Source organism: Lissotriton helveticus, chromosome 7 (assembly GCF_964261635.1).
Source record: "Lissotriton helveticus chromosome 7, aLisHel1.1, whole genome shotgun sequence".
NCBI classification, from domain to species: Eukaryota; Metazoa; Chordata; class Amphibia; order Caudata; family Salamandridae; genus Lissotriton; species Lissotriton helveticus.
Window position 1 is genome coordinate 1,513,733,114 of NC_136068.1, and position 22,483 is coordinate 1,513,755,596.

Consider the following 22,483-nt stretch of genomic DNA (forward strand, 5'->3'; position numbering starts at 1 on the left):
TAAGTGAGTCCAGAAGGATCCATCAGAGTGGCCTCGAGATGTCGGATCCAAACGAATTTGCTGGCAGTTTTAGACATGGTCTTGCCTCTTTCACCTTGGGCGGTTCACCTCACCAGAGGAGATCTGGCTTGCTAAAAACTGCAAGATCGCACAAATGAGGACAAAAAAAAAAGATCCCTTTGTGAATATGGAGTAGTGGTGTTTGTGTGCATTTTTGCACAGGAATGCCTCTCCTGCATATAATTATCGCTAACAGAAGTGGCGATCTTTACAACAGACGCTTTTGCCTAAAAACTGTTGCTAACGGCTGTTAGCGTCAGCTTGGTAATAGAGTGATAAAATTAGCGCTGCATTAACGACAGAAAAGTGCAGCTAACACCTTGAGAATATGCCCCACAGTATTTCTATCTCTGACATAAAACCCCAAATTTTCACTTGTACAAGCTATGCAGGATGTATCTCCATCAAAAGACAAGGACACTCTGAGATCATTATTTGGAATGAGTGAGTATTTTTTCAGGTTCACTGTGGTATGCTTTGTTTGTGCAACCACTTTGTAAGATTTTGCAGAAACGTTTACAGTTAATTTGAGATGATGCAGCTAACCAATCATTTTCTAAAATCACATCGCTGGCCATTAACGCACCAGCTTTGTCCTCTTTAAGGCCTAAAAGCAAATTCGGGCTTACTATTGATGCAAGCCAGGTGGAAGCAGGGGCTGTTCCCTCGCAATTTTATGACAACAGAGAACACACTGTGGCCTTTGCCTCCCACTAGTTGAAGACTTCTGAGTCACACTACAGCACATTTGAGAGGGAGGTGTTAGCCTGCCCATGGTCCATTGAAAAATGTAAATTTTTTCTTTGGGGAATCACAATCCTCTGATACATTTGTTTAATGATAATGGTTCAGGAAAAGCTTCAGCGTTGCTTGTCAGACTTATTTCTTTCTTGCAGGAATACAATTTTAAAATCGGCTACATTCCTGGGGGAAGAGCTCTAGAGCTGATTTATGGTCTAGAATGCCACTCCAGTGTGTTGAACAAAAGGAAGCTCATGGCGAGGCTGAGTCTGTGGTGGTCACGCACGATGAGATTTTGAGCTCTCCTGGTTTGGTCTCTTGTAAAGAATGACTGTCTGCTCTCAAAGATGAAAATGTGTTATCTGCTGTAATGGACTGTGTCAAGAAAGGCTGGCCCAAGGAAAGATTGTTACCTGCTCCACTCAGAGCTTTCTCACAGGTGAAAAGTGAACTTTCCATTGAAGACGTATCCTCTTATGTAATGAAGTCACTGTTCTTCCCTGTGCTGTTAGGACCAAACTCAGTGAGGCAGCTCACCAAGGCTATTTAGGGGTGGGAGCCACATGTAAAATCTTAAAACAATTCATTTGGTGGCCTTTGTTAGATTCATAAGTTACAAAGTGGATATCTGATTGCAGTACTTGTTTACTATCGGAAAAACACTGGATTACACACCAAACTTCCTGAAGAAGTTTGGTCTAAAGTTGCATTCGACTTTGCAGGACATTTAAAGTCTTTCCGGCAGACAAACAAATTCCATTGGTCTAGGTTCATTATTTATCCAAATGTTTATTATTTTCTGAATTTGTTCCCACTACTAGTACAGCTACTGTCATAAAATATATAAGCAAAATCTTTGAAACTGAGGGGACACTGATAACGGGTCACATTTTGTTTCTCCACAATTTGTGGAATTTATTCAAAACCATCACATCAGATATTTGAGGGTGGCTTTATACTTGCCTACCTCAAATGGTCTGGTGGAAAGGATGAGCATATTTCTGAAGGAAGGAACACAATCTGCTCTGGTGAGCAGGGTTCCAGTGGAAGATTAACTCAGGAAAAAGGTTATGGCATACCATCTGACTCCACACACTACCACTGGTGTTTCCTCCCTTTGTTTATTGAGAAAAAGAAAACCTAGATCTCAGGTTTTACCTGATTGGGTTTTTCTCCTCTAATGCAATCCCAGGTTTACAAACCTTTGTAAATCTTGGATTGCATGAAATGAAGGGGTGGATGCATGGGAATGCCCATGTTCCACCCATGGAATGCCTCCCAGAATGAAATGTAGTTCAATGCAGCGCAATTTGCTGCATTCCGTTACATTTAAAGTAGAGCAAAACGCCTCTTGCATTGTTTTGTAAATATCTATTAGCATCTTGCTACAAAGGTAGAGCAACCATGACACTGAATGTTAGTTAATATGGCCCTTAGTCTTGTGTTTTGTATGAGGGACATTCTGAGATATTAGCATTTACAGAAATACATAAATACAAAAAAAAGTATAGCTTTCGCCCTGAAACGGTTTATCTATAAATCGATAAAAACAAACACTATTATACTAATGTTTAGCAATAATTTACTTTCAAGGGCCACCTTCCATTTTCTTTGATTGCACCCACAGTCCACAATATCAACAATGCAGCATGAAGGAGGAGAGTTACCATTGTCAGAAGCAGGAATGCAGACTGTGAATTCCCTTTAACATACTTCCTAGTGAGATGAAATTCCTATCCATGGGCAAATCATAACATAGAAACAGTATAATATGAGAAAGCGAAGATTGTGTAAATATATATGACAACGAGAGTTCACATACAACTGACATGCTAAAACATGAAGAGCACATTTCACTGTCCCTGATTATTGTTTTCCTCCAAAATAGCACTGAGGGAAGCACAGAGATTCATAGCCATTCATTGATCTAGTAATCATTACTTCACTTTTTTGCAGAGGATCATCAATATTCTACTGCAAAGAAAGCAAACTGTTAATGAGATCGAGGCAGTATCAGTGGGTTCCTTGGGTCACCTACTACCATCACCAGGTCCTTCATGTCATCCAGCAAACTGCGTAGAGATGAATACCCATACTTGGCAAGTCTTAACTTGTAACCATGTGTCTGGCGGAAAACACCTGCAAACTCTCCAAATGTAATACCCTGCGGCCGAAGCAATAACATACCAAGGATCTCTTCCTTTAGAATAGGGTCCCGACATACGTCAGAGGTTTGCCTACAAGTTGAAATTGATGGAAATGGATCATATGAAGAATGATTTGTGCCTACAGGCTTTGGCAGTTTAACCAGAGAAGTAGTAGGAAGCACTTGATGCTGTCGTGGAAGAGAGCTGTTACAGTGTTCAGCAGAACGTTCACTTTCCATCTGATGAAGGTGGTTGGTAGTTTTAGATGCAGTTTCCCTTGAAAGTTGTTGTCCTCGACGATTAATGTTACCTGCGTAAGGAAATAATATTATTAAGATGCTCATTCACCTCATGTTAACATACATGAACCACACCTAGGCACATATTTACTAGAGAAGTGGCAGGCATGGCATTAGTGTTCTTGGCTTACCACCACGCTCTACCACTTCTGAAACGCTGGGCTGCACCATATTTACAACAATACGGTGCAGCCCTGCATTTACCACTGCGCTGGTGCTAAATTTTACAGTCTAGCGCCAAAGCAGGCACCCTTGCACAATAGTGTACGGGTGTATGCATTGAGGGGAAGATTCTTTATGTGCAGGAAGGTGTTCCTTCCTGCACATAAACAATCTTTAAATGGCGTTTTGAAACTTCTATGTGTGCTGCTTAATGCAGTACACATAGAAGTTGCCAATCGTCATTTTTTTTATTGATTGGTTAGGTTTAGGAAAGGACACTTCCCTGCACATGAATATTGAAAGACCTTTTACTGTTTCTATGTGTGTTGCACAACTCAGCACACATGGAAGCAGCAAAAAACGAGGAGACATTAAACATTTCTCCTCCTTGCCCCTGTTTAAGGCCAGGTTTTCCCTGATCTTAATTTTGGCGCTGCCCCACATTTACGTTGTCCTTTTAAATATGGGGCAGCGTAAAAATCAATTGGTGTTGTGGTGGAACGCCCACCGTAACACCCATTGACCACCCCTTTCACACCAAGTAAAGAGTGAAAGGGGGCCTTATTTACAAGGCAGCGTTAAGTGGCTTAATGCTGCCTTGTAAATAAGGCAAAGCTCATATCGCCAAAGGTCCTGTGGCGATAGGGGCTTGTAAATATGCCCTTAGAGTCAGACTCTTGTCATATTCTCACCCAGATTGCCAATTGTTGACAGTAGCAATTGGCCCAGTCTGAGCTACTCATGAGTACATAACATTTTATTAGAAAAGCAATGCCATATTTCAAGCATAAGGGTTGAAATTTTTAGCCTGGTGAGTTCTGATCCTGAGTTTAATGTTAAATCATGCTCACATTATTCTTCACTCTCTGCTGCTCATCTGAAAGAGGCCTTCTCTGGAAACTGGTATATGTGTTCTTCTCCTTGTGCCTGTTTAAGGCCAGGTTTTCCCTGATCTTAATTTTGGCGCCGCCCCACCTTTACGTTGTCCTTGTAAATATGGGGCAGCGTAAAAACCAATAGATGTTGTGGTGGGACGCCCACCGTAACACCCATTGCCCACCCCTTTCACACCAAGTAAACAGTGAAAGGGAGCCTTATTTACAAGCCAGCGTTAAGTGGCTTAAAGCTGACTTGTAAATAAGGCGAAGCTCATATTGCCAAAGGTCCTGTTGTGATAGGGGCTGGTAAATATGCGGTTAGAGTCAGACTCTTGTCATCTTCTCAACCGGATTGCCAATTGTTGACACTATCAATTGGCCCAGGCTGAGCTACTCATGAGTACATAACATATAGTGGAAAAATAATGCCTTATTTCAAGCATAAGGGGTGAAATGTTTAGCCTGGTGAGTTCTGATCCTGAGTTTGATGTTAAATCATCCTCACATTTCTCTTCACCCTCTGCTGCTTCATCTGGAAACTGGTATATGTTTATATGGAATGAAAGTGTAAATTACAAAAGAATATTCAAACTACTCTTCGGAAACTGTCACTGTCCCAGCAACTATCCTGGAATCCTCTGAGTACTAACTAAGGTTTTGATTACGATGTTGTTAGGAAAGGCTGAGAACGGCATTCCATTAGTCTGAATCCGAACTTGGAAACCGCCTTTCTGACTGACTCGGACACGTTTCCCATTGAGCAATTACGATGGCTGGTGTGGAATTTTAGTTTATGAGCGGAACATCATCTGCGCCATCTTGTCCATTCCTCAGACTCACGTATGAGCATACACGACAACCATTTTAGGTACCATGGTCTCCCTGTTCACGATCGGTCACCAGCACACTTCCATGACCCTGCAAGCCTCCCCCATGCACCCTGGCTGCTTCCGCTCTCACATGTACAAGTCATGACCTCTCCTTCCACATGACTCTGTCTCTGAGAATCACACCCCGCGCCTGACCAACACCTCCTTTCCTTCCATGAATGCCCCTCAGTCGATAAATCCTCCCTCAACGCGTGATTATCCACACTGACCCTTTCTTTCATAAATACCTCTCCTTTGATGACCCCTTCCTCTGAGCCCGATTGTCTGTACGGACCGCTGGTCATCCCTTGGCCTGAGGATACAGTTTATTGCCCACTACTGTATGCACTCGACCCTTTTCAAAGAAGCTACTATTGATCATGGCCTCCCCACCCCTTGGGATTCGATCAGGCGCACACATTCCAAAGGAATCGGCGGAACACTCAGCTGCGTGATAGCCTCCTCTTATTGTATGGGGGGTGAGAACCTCTACTGTAGCCACGTGTTGGAATAAGCCGGAACTGGGGGTGGGGGGGGTACCGGGGATGTCATCTTTCACTACTTCACAATGTCTTTATTGTAATAAAGAACGGTCTCATTCATAAACCAGTGTATAAAAGATCAGGCCTCAGAGAGGCTTACAGAGAGCACCTCGAGACGATACCTTGTTGTCCGATCTGATGTGTTCTGCTCCATCGGAATAAAACGTGTTTCCTGTCTTCCTGTCTCCAGCGCCTGCCTCTTTATTTTGATAAATCTTCATAAGGTATTAGAGGCGTTTAACGCCGGGCAAAATTACTTAAGAAACATCGACTAAATCGCCTGACCATTTTTGCTGACCTTCAACAATTGGCATCCCAACGTGTGGGGCCCATCAGCGACACGTGGATCCGGTGGGAGAGGTCCCAACGACAGAGTGAACGACTGCAACGATCGGAAGAGCTCCTGTCCGATAGACCCTCGTCTGACAGCCGATCATCTGAACTTCACTGGTTCCGAGCAGACCTCTCCCCGAGTGATCTTCGGTCCTGACTGGGAACCATCAGGAGTGCCACGGTAGTAACAGAGAGTGGAGGACGATCGGGCGCTGGAAGCGGAAGACGAGAAACTGTCCATACGGTCCGGGTAAGGTCGTGTAACACGACAAACTAATAAATATTTTGATTGATTGATTGAAAATACTAGTATTACTCTCCGAATTGTTGGTTCTCTTGGAGATTCTCTGTCTGCAAACTGAGAGGGATAAAAATATTCTCTCTTCCTTTGCATGCAGCGAGGGGTAGGTAACGCAGGCTTTTGCCCCCATTGTAATCCGTCGTGCCTATCTTTTCTCCCCCATTGATTGATTGTTTGCCCGAACATTGATTGTTCGAGGATTGTTTTCTCGAGAATTCTCTGTCTACAAACGGGGAAGGGTAAAAAAAAGTATTCTGTCCCCCTTTGCAGATAGTGAAGAATAGGTAACGCAGGCTTTTGCCCCCATTGTAACCCGTCGTGTCTATTTCTTTCTCGCCATTGATTGTTTGATTGAACGAACATTAATTGTTCGATATTGGTTCTCTCTTTGGGTATTCCCTATTTGCGAATACTGCAGAATAAAAATATTCTGTCTAGTCTTCGCGAAGTAGTGAAGGATAGGTAGTGCAGACCTTTGTCCCCGTTGTAACCCGTCATGCCTATCTTCTCCCCATTGGTCAGTAGTTGGATCAACCCGGACCGCTTATTAGAGATGAACCATCCAGCTCCATTGGAAGGCACCCCTAATAAGGACATGTTCACTAAACAAGGACTAGTCGCTATAGCTTATAGTAAGCTATGGCATAAATATACGAAAAGGGACCCCAAAAGTCAGTGGCCACTGATAGGTTCTTTTGATGATCATAAAATAAAAGCGCTAGAAGCAGCTGTTAGAATAAATAAGGCAACACCCACTATGCTCGATAGTATCGGCATGTGGCACAAAGAAGCAGAACAACGAAGAAAAAGAGAAGAAACAAAAATAGGGAAAGAATTACGAAAGGCAGCCCACCTGGCCGCGAAGGAACTAGATGAAGAGATAAAAAGGAGAGAGGAAGTTAGACAAACGCAAGAATCAGGGTCAACAGTCCAATGCCCTGTTAGGACCCCCTCTACGCTTTACCCAGAGATGCCCTCCAAACAACGGGCAAACGACGAGTTACTGCTAGGTCCTCCGATCATCTACATGCCCCCTCCTTATGCCCCCTGCCAGCCACTGGCACAGCACCTACCAGTCCTGAGTGCGGGCGAGGGTGACCCTAGCGCTAGTGCCCCGGCTCTTACGGCCTTTGCACCAGCCACATCGGGGACATCAGATGAACTCGAGACTAGCAAGCAGTTAACGGCAAGACCGAATACGTTGAGCAAAGATGAGCGGGATGGGATTGATAAGATAGCAAAGACACTGGTAGAACGGAAAGAGAGCGAAGAATATGCGATGGATAAGTACAATTCACATGCCGGTAGCCACAAACGGCATTTCATTTTACGGTTCAGCTTCCACACTCTGAACGCATATGAGGATAGGTATCAAACTAAGGGTCCTGCTAAGCTGACGACTCTATATAGAAAGATCGATGTTGGAGATGGGACTGAGCATGATGTGACGGACCTCTTCATGCAAACGCTTGAGGTCTTCCGCCACCTCACTGAACAGAAACCAGAGGTTAGGATCACAGTCTCTGAAACGGCTGAGCCCCCATCAGAAGTAACCAACACTATGATGCCTATCAGAGAAGCCGCCCCCTACTGGGTTCCCCCAAGAGGTCAGGGAACAAACGACAATATTAACCACGCAGATGCAAAAGGGAGGGTTGTGTACAACTGGGTTTATCAACCATGGGATCGACAAGATATTTTAACCTTTAGGCAAACCCTGCCCGATTTAAGAAAGAACCCGACAGCATTTTATACTGAACTAAATACAGCCTTGGGCTCAACCATAATGACTCTAGCGGACATTGATTTGTTTTTTGGGTTATGTCTGCCGGCTGACGTGTGGAAGCAAATCCGGAAGGCCAACCACACAGATCTGTTCGGACATACTTGGAATCAACTCAGTGAACTAGATAGGCAGCGAGAGCCCGGTAGGAAACCTGTAAAAGACATACTGGAACTCCCGGACAAAATAGTGCAGAAGCTAAAGACATTGATCCCAGAGAAAAAGGTAGACTGGTCAATAGTCACGGCTTGCCGCCAGAAACCCCAGGAAGACGTATCAGAATATTTCTCCCGATTTGAGACAGTGTTCTCCGACTACAGTGGCCAAGACATGACCACCGCAACCGGACAACACCTATTCGTGCAAAACTACGTAAAGGGGCTATTACAAGAGGTCTCCCAGAAGCTACAGACAAGCGAGAGTAGTTGGGGGGCCTCCAAACCTGCAGCTATCCTTCAGATGGCTCAGTATTACGAACACCAAAAGAACGAGAACGAGAGGGCGACTGAGAGAAAGAAAAAGGACTTAAAAGAACGAGTGATGATTGCTCAACTGCAGGGAGTGACTAGAGGAAGGGAACAGTATAGGGGAAACTACCAGTCGAATGCCCCTAGAAATTCACGCCCTAGAGACCGCACACCCACACCCGGTGCTCCACGAATAGACCTCGATGAGAACCAGTGTGCGTTTTGCAAAGGATTTGGCCACTGGAAGTCTCAATGCCCAGCCCTCCGAGAAATGCTTAAGAATAACGAGACAAGGGACATGACAAATGGCCCCAGGACTAGAGGGCAGGAACGAGGGCACACCCACGACACCAGCAATGACAGGCCTGGCAGACCGAACACATTTGACCGCCCCCGACAGAATCAGTGCCAACAGTCTGATTGCAACAATGCCCACGACTCTGCATAGGACTGCCAGGGGCAAGGGAGGGATCCAGTCGAGCTCTGTGTTGACCAGCAAGGTCCTTACGTCACCGCTAAGGTCCTGGGTACAAAGTCTCCATTCTTGGTAGACACTGGAGCGACACGTAGTGTATTATCAAAGCGACTGATTCCAAGGGCACCCTTGTCTGGCTCACACATTACATCGATAGGTTTCGATGGAACGCCCTCCACTAATCCCCTGTCTGTACCTATCTCCTTTGACCTAGGAAACAATCCCACGGACACAACATTTCTGCTTTCCTCCAACTCCCCTGACGCCTTTATGGGTATTGACTTGCTAAAACATTTCCGAGCTACTATTAGATGTTCCCCAGATGGAGTCCGAGTCATCCTGTACGACAACCCGAGCATGTCCAGATCCTGCCCCGCACGACATATGTACTCTATCACTGATGCTGACCTAACCTTGCTCGACACCCTACCCCCGTATCTATGGGCCAGAAACGATTCGGATGTAGGACGAATGATGATCGACCATGTGCACATAACTGTTCGACCAGACGCAATGCTCCCGAAACTCCCACAATACCGGATATCGCCCGAAGGCGAGAAGGCATTGGTAGCGATTATTCAGTCCTGGGTAGATGCAGGAGTGGTAGAGGAAGTGGTTAGTAATGTTTGCAACAGCCCTATCCTACCCATTGTTAAGAAGCAAGGTGAGGGAGATGAGAAAGCGTACCGCTTTATCATCGACCTGCGAGAAGTCAACAAAGTGGTGGTACCACAGTACCCCATAGTCTCAGACATCACCACCATTCTGACCCTCATCCCGTCCACTGCCACCACCTTCACCGTTATTGATCTCAAAAATGCCTTTTTCTCTATCCCCATCCATCCAGACAGCCGTTATCTCTTCGGCTTCACCTTAAAAAACCGTTCGTACCGATTTTGTAGAGCTCCTCAGGGCTACACAGAAAGTCCCAGCATTTACAGCCAGGCCCTCAAAAGACAGCTAGACGCCGTCCAGCTACCAGATGGAGTGGTGTTGATCCAATATGTCGATGATATCCTTTTGGCGGCCGACACCACTCCTCTTGCAATCGCAGCCACTATCCAACTATTGCACTTTCTTGCGGAGAATGGCCACAAAGTCTCCAAAAAGAAACTGCAGTTCTGCCAACCTCAAGTAACCTACCTAGGCCATCTCCTGTCCAAAGAAGGGAGGAAACTTACACCCGACCGAATCCAGACCATCCTAGACACCCCCATCCCAAAAACACAGAAGCAAGTCCGTTCATTGGTGGGCCTTACCTCTTTTTGCCGACAATGGTTACCAAATTTCAGTCTCATCATAAAACCCCTACTTTCCCTGTTGGCCAAAGATGTTCCTTTCCCACTCCCTTGGACCCCCGAATGCCAAGCGTCCTTTAAGGAGTTGCGAGATGCCCTTTGCTCGGCACCCGTCCTAGGAACACCAGATTACTCCAAGCCCTTCTCTCTCTTCACTCACGAAAGGGAGGGATGCGCGTTGTCTGTTCTAACTCAGCCCATTGGCTCCAAACAACGCCCTTGTGCCTACTTCTCTGCCACTCTTGACCCAGTCGCCAGAGCTTTACCTGCCTGCCTTCGAGCAGTAGCCGCCGCTGCTGTCTCTATCCGTCAGAGTGAGGGAATTGTACTTTCGAACTCTCTCACGGTGTTAGTACCCCACGCAGTTGACACCCTCTTGAACCAGACCAAGACCCAACACCTGACTAGTGCACGACTGATGGGATACGAATTGACTCTACTTGCACCCCACATCACTCTTAAGAAATGCACTACTTTGAATCCTGCTACACTGTTGCCCTTGCCTGAAAATGACCCCGATGTGCCCCCATACACGACTGTGTGACCCTCACGGACGAACAGACCAGAAGTAGAATTGACCTTAGAGACACTGCTTTTACAGACCCTGATGGAGAACTATGGGTAGACGGTTCTTGTATCAAACTCCCAGACGGCACCAGCTCAGCTGCCTATGCGGTGACGACAGCCCGAACAGTAGTTGAAACAGCCCGCATCACACAACGATCCGCACAGGCGGCAGAGCTAATCGCCCTCACACGAGCATGTATCATAGCGGCAGGAACCACAGCGAACATTTACATGGACAGCCAGTATGCCTTCGGGGTGGTTCATCATTTTGGGCTCTTGTGGAGGGAAAGGGGATTCCTGACGTCCCATGGCACACCCATTCTCCATGGAGATCTAGTCTCCGCCCTGATTGAAGCAGTTCTCCTCCCCAAGCGATTAGCAGTGATCAAATGTCAGGCACACAAGAAGGTGACAGACTTAGTTGGACAAGGAAATGCACTGGCCGACATCACTGCCCGAACCACAGCTGAGAATAGGACAACGACACGCGTGTATGTGACCAAGTCACAAGCAGAAAAATGGACTGACGCTAGGGAAACGATTAGGGACATCCAGTCGGCCAGCACACCTCACGAACTGACTGAGTGGGCACGGGTGGGTTTAAAGGACGACGAAGGCTGCTGGCGGACAAAAGACACAAACAAGTGGTTGCTGCCTGACTCATACTTGATCCCCATACTGACAATGGCACACTCCCCTGCACACATAGGTTCTGCCCCCATGATTGAACTCATTTCCAAAGTCTGGCACAACAACTAAATCCCCGACTCAGCCAAACGCCTGGTCCAGCAGGGCCTTATCTGCCTACAACACAACCCCGGGAAAGGAACTGTGGTACCCCGGGGAGGGTTTGGGACCCCCGATCGCCCCTTCGAAGTCCTTCAGATGGATTACATCCAGCTGGAGAGATGCCAAGGCTTGAAGTATGTACTAGTCATTGTATGTGCCTTCAGCAAATGGGTGGAAGCCTATCCAACCCGTGATAACACTGCCATGACTACTGCCAAAGTACTACTGAAAGAGTTTTTCCCTCGCTACGGCCTTTGTCGAATTTTATGGAGCGACAATGGCCCCCACTTCATAGCTGAAGTTATCCAACTAATCCTGAAGGGGCTGGGGGTAAAACAAAGGTTTCATGCGGTCTTCCACCCACAATCCGCTGGCCTGGTTGAGCGACACAATGCTACACTGAAATTGAAACTGTCAAAAATAGTGGCCACTACAGGACTTAAGTGGCCAGATGCCCTCCCACTGGCATTGCTATTGATGCGCTCCACTCCCACTAAGCACCACTTGACCCCCTACGAGGTGGTGTTTGGACGACCAATGAACCTCTGGACTGCCCCCAAACCAACCTCCATTCACGACGTCCCCGACGTCCTGTTGTCAGATTATTTGTGCAAATTAACTAAAACGTTGACTGTCATTCATCAACAGGTGCAGCAGGCTATCCCCGATGCTTCCAGGGGCCCCGGTCACGATATCCAACCGGGAGATTACGTCCTAGTCCGGAACTTTCAACGAGCGAAGAGTCTGGAACCCCGGTGGACGGGCCCCTGGCAAGTACTGATCACCACTCGGACTGCTCTTCGAGTGGAGGGAAAGAAGCACTGGCTGCACGCCCATCATTGCAAGAAAGTCTCCTCGACCCTGGCCACGACAGAAAACGTCGACACCCAAGAAGAGCTCCTGAACAAAGACCGACCATCACTGAACTGCTATCCTGATACAGAGGCACTTGAACTTGCAAAATTCTCTGATCCCACTGTGCCATCCCGGGAAGGGTATTTCCTGCGTCGAAAGGGGGGAGCTTCGGCTAAGTAGGCCACTGACTAAGTTAAAAATCTCAGAACGGTGACCCAAAACCAACCAAGGGTTACCCGGAGAGAAGCTAAACGAAGTCTGTGGTTCTGCCCACTACCGAGCACCTTGAAGATGAAGATGATGGAAGCGCCAGATCAGAAGATGATGGAAGCGCCAGATAAGAAGATAATGAAAGCAACAGGAAATACCCACTACAGGAACCCAAAGACAATCGCCTTCTTCATTGTCTTCCTCTTTTGCCTCCTCCTCATGACTTCCTTCTGGATCTTGGAAGACAGCACACCCGCTCACCAGACATTGCTGGCCACTGTACAGCCAACCACCATGAAAGAGCATCACTTGATTTCCCTTTCGCCTCAGCTCCGAGAAAGGCGTAGGGAGTTCTGGAACAATTCCTTCGTGCAAATGCTGCACCAGCACAACCTTGCTACAAATGCCACGAACTGCTGGATCTGCGGGTTGCTCCCGCATGCCACTGAAAACTCCATACCTTTCATTCCTTCTCCTTTCTCAGTTCATGGCTCCTGCCTCGCCTGGTTGATCCTCTTGCAGGAGAGCCACAAGGACAACGCCGCTTCTGGTCAGACAGTGTCACACTTCTACTATGGGTTCTGGCTGAACAAAACAGGAAAAACGTCTGCCCCCATTTGTCCTGCGGCCTCAGGTTCCGCCTTCCTTATGAACATCCCTGCCAAAGAAAGAGTCGAAAGGCAAGTGCTCCACAATCCAGCCAGACCCACCTTCTCCCACCTGCGGAAGCAAACGGCTGCCACCCTGACCGTGGCCCTGTCTGTCATCAATGTTACAGGACTCGTATGCCTCGAAGGCCAAGGAACGCAGCTGGTGGGTCACAGTTCCTGCCGCATCACCAGAACATTGGTCTCAGTTGATCCTCCTTCCTTTGTTGCTTCTCCGAATATGTACTTTGTTTGTGGCACCAAAGCTTACACCTGGCTCCCAAAAGGTTGGAGGGGCACTTGCTACATCGCCTTCATTCTTCCTCCCACGTATGTGGCCTCAGCCTACCATCACCGGCAAAAGCGCGCCGGAGACATTGAACAAGCCGACTCCACGGGAGCACAGTTCCTGGATGCAGCAAAGGGACTTGTTCCTCTGTGGGGACCAATGGCAAACAGCCGCGCTATCCGACACCTAACTCAGGCAGTAGAAACAACCATCAACATCACGGCTGGCATCCTCGCTAACAACACGGCTGAGCTTCAGGCAGTCCGCCTGGTGGCTCTCCAAAACCGCCTTGTCCTAGATGTGATTCAGGCCGACCGTGGAGGAGCATGCCGCATCATCGGCTCCAGCTGTTGCACCTACGTGCCAGATAACTCGCCTTCAGTCTACAAAGCAATTGAACACCTCCACAGACTATCCTCAGAGGTTCACCAAGAGCAAGAAGGCTGGTCGCTTGGAGGCTGGTTTTGGGACACTTTGAAGGACTGGGGATGGAGATTGTTTACGTTTATATTGATACCAATCATGATATTGTGTGGGTGTTGCTTAGGTATTCAATGTCTGCCACCTTTGTGTTCACTCATTTCTAACTGTCTGTGCCCTAAGACTTTGGACTTCAGACCTGAGCACATGAGTCCCCTCTATGAGGTAGAAATACGTGGTCTTATGGGGATAGACCCGAATTGACAAACTGGCGAGACATGTTAAAAGGGAGGACTGTGGAATTTTAGTTTATGAGCTGAACATCATCTGCGCCATCTTGTCCATTCCTCAGACTCACGTATGAGCATACACGACAACCATTTTAGGTACCATGGTCTCCCTGTTCACGATCGGTCACCAGCACACTTCCCTGACCCTGCAAGCCTCCCCCATGCACCCTGGCTGCCTCCGCTCTCACATGTACAAGTCATGACCTCTCCTTCCACATGACTCTGTCTCTGAGAATCACACCCCGCGCCTGACCAACACCTCCTTTCCTTCCATGAATGCCCCTCAGTCGATAAATCCTCCCTCAACGCGTGATTATCCACACTGACCCTTTCTTTCATAAATACCTCTCCTTTGATGACCCCTTCCTCTGAGCCCGATTGTCTGTACGGACCGCTGGTCATCCCTTGGCCTGAGGATACAGTTTATTGCCCACTACTGTATGCACTCGACCCTTTTCAAAGAAGCTACTATTGATCATGGCCTCCCCACCCCTTGGGATTCGATCAGGCGCACACATTCCAAAGGAATCGGCGGAACACTCAGCTGCGTGATAGCCTCCTCTTATTGTATGGGGGGTGAGAACCTCTACTGTAGCCACGTGTTGGAATAAGCCGGAACTGGGGGGGAGGGGGTACCGGGGATGTCATCTTTCACTACTTCACAATGTCTTTATTGTAATAAAGAACGGTCTCATTCATAAACCAGTGTATAAAAGATCAGGCCTCAGAGAGGCTTACAGAGAGCACCTCGAGACGATACCTTGTTGTCCGATCTGATGTGTTCTGCTCCGTCGGAATAAAACGTGTTTCCTGTCTTCCTGTCTCCAGCGCCTGCCTCTTTATTTTGATAAATCTTCATAAGGTATTAGAGGCGTTTAACGCGGGCAAAATTACTTAAGAAACATCGACTAAATCGCCTGACCATTTTTGCTGACCTTCAACACTGGGAAACGTTTGAACGGTCCGACTCGGTTCAGAAAGGCATTGGGAGTAACTGAGTCAGTCAGATCCGAATCGTAGCAGTCTACGAAGCGCGTTTCCAGCTGAGCAACTAGAATGTCAGATTCGGACAGCCTTTCCGAATCAGTTGTTCCAAAACGAATCGGCGGTTGGAATCTGACTTTGGGGGCCCATAGCAGGCCCCCCTTCAGCTGGAGCCATCTGAATCGGGCCCGTGGAAGTACCCATGGGACCCACCTTTTGAACTGTGCACAGTGTGGCAGGCAACATGTGGAACACAGGCTCCCATCTAAGTAAATGGGAGTCTGAACGAATTGTATCCAGAAGTATCCGTATGCATCCAAATCGCTCGGTCAGACTCCCCTAATCCGAGTCCTTTGGAAAGCATTCCGAAACCAAATCGGTCAGAATGCTTTCCTAACAACATTGTACTCGACCACAAAGAAGAAATGTACTCCAGTTGTTAGCTTGAACTTGTAGAGAACAAGGCCAAAAATTTCTTCGGAACTAGCTGTTAATCCCACGGCCTATTAAATTTGAGACAGAAACTGCCTTTGCAAGTGAGGACTTCCTACCACAACAAATTAGGCACAAGTGCAGACAATCTGCATAAAAAGCAAGTAAACTAAAGAAGACACCCAAAGCATAATATTAGAAAAACACGTTTACTTGCTTGAGTTTGTACAATACATATATTTCCCTTTTTAAGGTCCACAAATCTGATATTTGGAATGGCGTCCAAAAACCCAAGCTCATTCTTGTAACTGTGTGCCTCATATACTAATGTTCCGAATGAGAAATTGTAAATAATGAATAATAAGAATTTGCAATTTGCTAATTCTTATATGGAATGTACTAAAATGCGCTCAGTAGAAGCTGTTGCAAGTTGCACTCCGACTACTAATAAATACATTATTTTGTTAACTACCTTTATGGCAATAGATTGGTTCACAAAATAGTGAATCGCGGTGGGTCGCAATTCATCATACCAAATTTATATGCATGAGTTAGGGCGACAATTGCAACCCACGACAACTGGCTGGGATCAGCAGACCACCGTGTCTGGTATTGCTTCCAAATAAAGCAATTATTTTTTAATGCTACAAAATGGGATGCTTTTAAAAAATAATGATAACCATTTTATAGGACTTAAAAAAAATTGAAAGATTCAGAGAACCAAACCTTTTAATTATAATTAAACCATTTAACTATAATGAATTGTTCTGTCAATTATCAATACAGAGAACAGCCGACAACGAACTTCCGCCGATATCCGACAAAGAACTTCCATCGATAACTAAAAAGCATATATGTGGACGTAATATTTTCAATTATATGATGGAAACTGGTACTTACGGGCCATCAGCTGCATCTTGACAGGTTCAGATAACAACCACTCTCTTCTCAGAGCTAGAGAAATCCACCACATGAAGACTGTCTGTACAAAAGAACTACAGGTCTACTTAAACTAAGATTTAAATAAATATGTAACCACCTCTGGAATCTCTTGTGATAGAGCATGGGCAACGTATGCCGAGATCATGGCCACAGTGAATCTATTGAGTTGTTACATCGTCATGCACACAAAAGTCGGTGACTCCATGGATTGGTTGACTTATCCCGCAAGCTTCAATCTGCATTCAACAACAGAACATGCACTTTATCTTCAAGCAAACATGATCATTTCGATGTTGTTATCAATGTTGAACTTTGAACATTTACACTAGAGCATACATTATAGAGTGTTCGATATGTGCTTTTATTTCAATATGTTAACACTACTGAAATGTATGGTACTAATCTTTGTAGAAGTTTATTATTATTCTGATAAAGTTTTTCTGGGTGAAGCAATCAAATTTTACGTGTTTACAGTTTTAAATAAAATGTTGAAAAATATAGTAATTCATGTGTATATTGCTCAACACTTGATATCATGGGGGTATATTTTGGCCTAAAGGGTATGGTTTGGCCTAGGCCATAATATACCCCAGCGTATAATCTAGCGTAGGCCGTTTTAACCCCGGGTATACTCCGGCCTGGGGGTATACTACACCAGCATTTACTAAAAACCTACATTGTGATTCAGTAACATGTGCTACTAAATCGCTATTTAGGCTTTGTATATTGACATTTTGTGGTTGCAAATGCTCTGATTTAACCTTTGCGACCATAAAATTGCTCTGTGCATAGCGCTCTCCAACTCTATCTTCCATTATAGGTTAATGCTAAAATCTTTTCTTAAACATCCTCATAGGAAATGCACTACCTGTGCAAAGTGCAGAATTGCAAGCAGTATAAGGTAAAGTTATTTAGCAACATGCACATTATGATCAACTGGTGTAAATGATAGAGGAGTGGAGGGTGGCATTCTGGACTTCTATCCTAAAATTCTACCATATTGGCAAAATGGCCCTTAATCCAGACTTTCATCTCTATTTCAAACTGAATTGTACATTTCTAGATTTAATTTGTGGACTTTTCTGAAGATTATTAGAATTTCCTAGAAACTTGCCAGGCGTTTTAGCAAAGCGGAAAACGTACTTTCAGCAAATAACACACATTAGCTCCTTTAGGTTTCATGGCATAGTTGCATCTTAGTGTTTCTTATTCCAGATTTACACCACATGCTTGAAATCCATGCCCTGCTGAAGTAGTTAAAATATCCTTTGGAAACATGTATTAGGTATGCCCCATGCAGCTGTTATTGCTACCAGAGTTCAAAACAATTGATCCGCAGATAAACCATTAACCTCTTTAAAATTAAAAATAACAGAATAAAGTGTATGGACTATCCTTAAAGGATGCGTCGAAGCTGGAGAGTAAACAGTCAGTTGATGGTTTTGTATTAATAACAAAGGCCTTCCTCTAAATAGAATCAAGATTTACAGATGTACTGTATAGTGAGTCGTCAAAAAATTAACAAGTTTGATGCCATTTCTGCTCATAGCTTATGTGTGACACTGTTTAGGTCCCCTCTTTTTTTTAAATGTCTGGTAGAGAAGAAGAATTTCTAGAGGTGGGGTGCTTAGACAGGAGAGGGGACACCACAGGACCATAAGGCTTCACCAGTTCCAGCTGGACCAGGGCAAGTTTGCTGTACAAATCCATATAACATAACATAATAACAATATCTGCAGCATGGTAAGTTGTAAAAAACATGGTTTAGATGTTTCTGAATTCAGGACGCTATCTTCATGTAACAGCACATCCCTTATTGGGACACGTATGAAGGTGCAAGTACTCAGAGTGGCTCAGGCACTATAAAGTGACAACTACAGACACCCTCAGACTAATGGGTGTGCATCGGGACTGTGAAAGTTCGCAAGGGGTGGGGCACAAAAGTGCACTGCAGCTGAACCACATAGGTGGTGCGTTCTTTGTGTAGGGCAGCTTGGTGGCAGCCATCTTGTGAGAACAGGGAAAGTCTGTGTCTTCCACAGAGAATATTAACCGGGACATCTGAATGACTTCCAGGCACCCAAGGTTCAGCTTCTCTTCTCAGAGGACTGTGCTGTCCTTCACCATTCAAAAGAGTGACAAGAAATCTTTTCTATTATTCGAACGTATCCCAATCCTAAGAGAAGGCTGCCACAAGCATTGCTTGTTTCCTTAGTAATCAGTCTGCATTTAACTAATGTGTACGGTCTCCTCCACATAAAGTTGATGTTAAAGTTACTAGTTTGAGTTATTAGTTTGAGGAAGCCAGAGTTTAAACAGCTTTAAAGGCACAAGAAGAATGCCTAAGCTATCCAAGTTCTAGTTGCAATGTTCAAGATTTTTCTCAGTCACAGATAGGTGCAGCATGTCACTTTGTTCTGGATTCTTGTGAGCTTCAGGTATGACTGGTCATAGGTCAGGCCAGCTGAAACCTGTCAAAGTGTGGCTGTAGAATTTTTCCACACTGAGAGTTGAGTAAAGGAAAAAGCTACATTGTTAGGCGACAACAAGCAGGTGAAACATTTTTGTCCAGGAAGGTGTCTCTTCCTACACACACTTCCTACCCGGTCCGGTGGAGAGCGGGCGCCATATTGGGAGGAGCCTGAAGGACACTGGGACCAGAGTCAGCGGTCCAGTTGCCCGAGGCTCCCTCCCATAAAACACAATGTGTCTCAGGGAGCGCAGCGGACGAGCGCAGCGGGCGCGACGATGGCGCGCCGAAGGGGCGCCTAAGGTAAGCCCGTCTGCGCCCGTCCGCGAGCGTCCGGGACCCGGGGCCACAGACTCTGAACAAATTCTTACCTACTCTATTTCGGACCTTGTTGCACTCAGACCTGTTGGTAAGCTATGTCCGCCATTACCCCCGCATACACTAAAACGTACTTCCAACTAGGTATATCCAAAGTTACCGCGGCTATAGATCCCATATTTACGAATACATCATGTGCAAACCAGGGTACACTTAATAAACAGACTTCGGGGTTCCGTTGTATCTACCTTAACACCAGGTCGTTGATTAAACATCAGGTAGACATTTTTCTTTTATTGACCAATGAAAAGCCAGATATGCTTTTTCTGACTGAAACTTGGTGTACCCTTGACTCATTACCAGATATACTTGCATTGCTTCCCTCCGACTACTATATTCTCTCTGTCAAACGCCCACCAGGAAAAACAGGGGGGGGAGTCGCTGCCATTATCCGTAAAACCCATCAATTTAGAGAACTCTCACCTCTATCCCTTCCAGACTCGGAAAATATTGTTATTAAGCTAAATGCTGACAGTGGGGCGCTAATACTGGTTTTAGTATACCGCCCTCCGCAGTATATGGCCACTTTTCCTTCTCTTCTAGTAGAACAACTGGCTTCTTGCTCCTGTGCGGTATCGTTTCATTGAGCTGCATTGTTTTCTGATCTGCATTGTTTTCTGATTTGCCTACTACTCTGCTTAGCGCTGCAGTGCGAGTGCTACTACACTTAATTGGGACATTTTAAAAGCTTCTGGGGGACTGCTGACAAGGCGCTCATAGATCTATACATAAGAACGCTTTGAGAGCATTATATTTACGGCGCTTTATCTTGTTACGCTGATTTAAATAGCGCGATTCTGCTGCAAACGTAGTCAGTTACCTGAGCCCCAGCCTACCTCCAGTTTCGTTTTTCCCTACGCTGCCGCCATCTTACGTTTGTTGTTGTTGGTGGTGCCTCAGAGCCCGGCCCCCACAGCCCGCCCCGCCTCCCTGCTGACCCTCCCTCGCCCCTCCCCCTCCTCCATCCATATATGACAGATGCATTCTCGCGCAGCGTTCACGCGCAGCGGTCGCGCCCCAGTTGCGCCGAAGGTGCGCCAAAGGTAAGCCCGTCTACGCCTGTCCGCGCCTGGACCGCGCCCAGCGCCAGACCCCCTGGCCCCCGTACCACCCACCCCACCCGCATTACATACGACCCCTTCACCCTCGTAGCCCTAAACCCAGGTCGACTCCCCAACTGCGCCCAAGCCGCCCCAGGACACACCCATGGACCATTTACATGCAACTCCTGCAAGTATGACGGCACCAAGACCAACTCCCCATCCACTAACACCAAACAGAGATCTGACACCAACCACCTAAAATGCATCCTGCTCAACACCCGCTCGGTCCACAGACACGCCATCGACCTTTGGAATCTACTAGACACCATCTCTCCGGACGTCGCCTTCCTAACAGAAACATGGATGAACGCCTCCTCAGCCCCAGACATCACCATCGCCATCCCGGAAGGCTACAAGATCATCCGAAAAGACCGCACCAACCAAACAGGAGGAGGCATCGCTATCGTCCATAAGAATTCCATCCGCATCTCAACCAGCTCAGACGTCAACCTCGCTAGCGCCGAACACCTTCACTTCCAGATCCACACCAACCCCAAGACCACACTCAGAGGCACCCTCCTCTACAGGCCACCAGGACCCCGTGCACAATTCAGTGAAGACATCACCGACTTTATCACCCCACACGCCCTCCCCTCCGAGGACTACATTCTATTGGGAGACCTCAATTTTCACCTGGAGAAAAGCAACGACAACACCACCACCACCCTTCTGGACAATCTCGCCAACCTCGGACTCAAACAACTTGTTAATACCCCCACTCACTACGCAGGTCACACACTCGACCCTATCTTCACCTCCAGCAAACATATCTCCTTCAGTCACACCACAGCTCTCCATTGGACGGACCACAGCTGCGTTCACTTTATCTACAAAAAGACCACAACCCACAACCACCCTCAACCCACTCTGCGAAGAAACTGGAACAAAATCACCATCGACCAAATCTCCTCATCGCTTCTTCAAAACCCCCCTGTCCACTCTTCAAACCCCAACCAAGCAGCCATTAACCTCACTCAATGGCTAACCAACAGCGCCGACAACCTAGCACCCCTGAAAAAACGTCAAATCAAACTAGGCAGCAAAAACGCCCCCTGGTTCAACGATGATCTTAAGAAATCCAAGAAACTCTGCCGCTCCCTTGAGAAGGCCTGGAAAAAAGACCCAAACACCAGCACCAGAGACGCCTTCAAAAACGCCACCCGCAGACACCACCAACTGATCCGGACTGCCAAGAAAGCCGCTTTCAAAGACCGACTTGACAACAACGCCCACAACAGCAAGGAATTATTCAACATCGTCAAAGAGTTTACCAACCCCACTGCCAACTCCAACGATATCACTCCCTCTCAAGCCCTTTGCGACTCCCTAGCCTAGTTCTTCCACGACAAAATCGCAGACATCCACAACAGCTTTGACAACCAACCCGGAGACCAACCCACCCAACCTTCTGCAGTACCTTCACCCCCCTTGAACATCCTTAAGGACTGGAACCCAATCTCCACTGAGGACACCATCCGCCTGATGAACTCCATCCACTCAGGATCCCCCACAGACCCATGCCCTCACCACATCTTCAACAAAGCAGATTCCATCATAGCACCACACCTCCGAGACGTCATCAACTGCTCCCTCAACTCCACCACATTCCCGGAAAGCTGGAAACACGCCGAACTCAGCGCCCTTCTGAAAAAACCCACAGCTGACCCCACCGAACTCAAAAACTACCGCCCCATCTCGCTCCTTCCATTCCCGGCCAAAGTCATCGAGAAAGCTGTCAACAACCAGCTCGCC

General features: G+C 46.7%; 1 protein-coding gene across 7 annotated transcripts in view; it reads right to left on the reverse strand.

Moving 5' to 3' along the window:
- Positions 1–1,570: 1,570 nt before the first annotated feature.
- Positions 1,571–22,483, reverse strand: part of LOC144770438 (uncharacterized) — a 776,993-nt gene continuing 756,080 nt past the window's right edge. For 4 of the 7 annotated variants that reach the window (XM_078654952.1, XM_078654949.1, XM_078654950.1 and 1 more), the window contains one exon: positions 1,571–3,258. In XM_078654952.1, coding sequence (XP_078511078.1) covers positions 2,795–3,258 — 464 coding nt within the window. In that variant the 3' untranslated portion in view covers positions 1,571–2,794. The remainder of the gene's footprint in view (positions 3,259–22,483) is intronic. The other 3 variants (XM_078654954.1, XM_078654951.1, XM_078654953.1) reach the window with 2 other exon arrangements.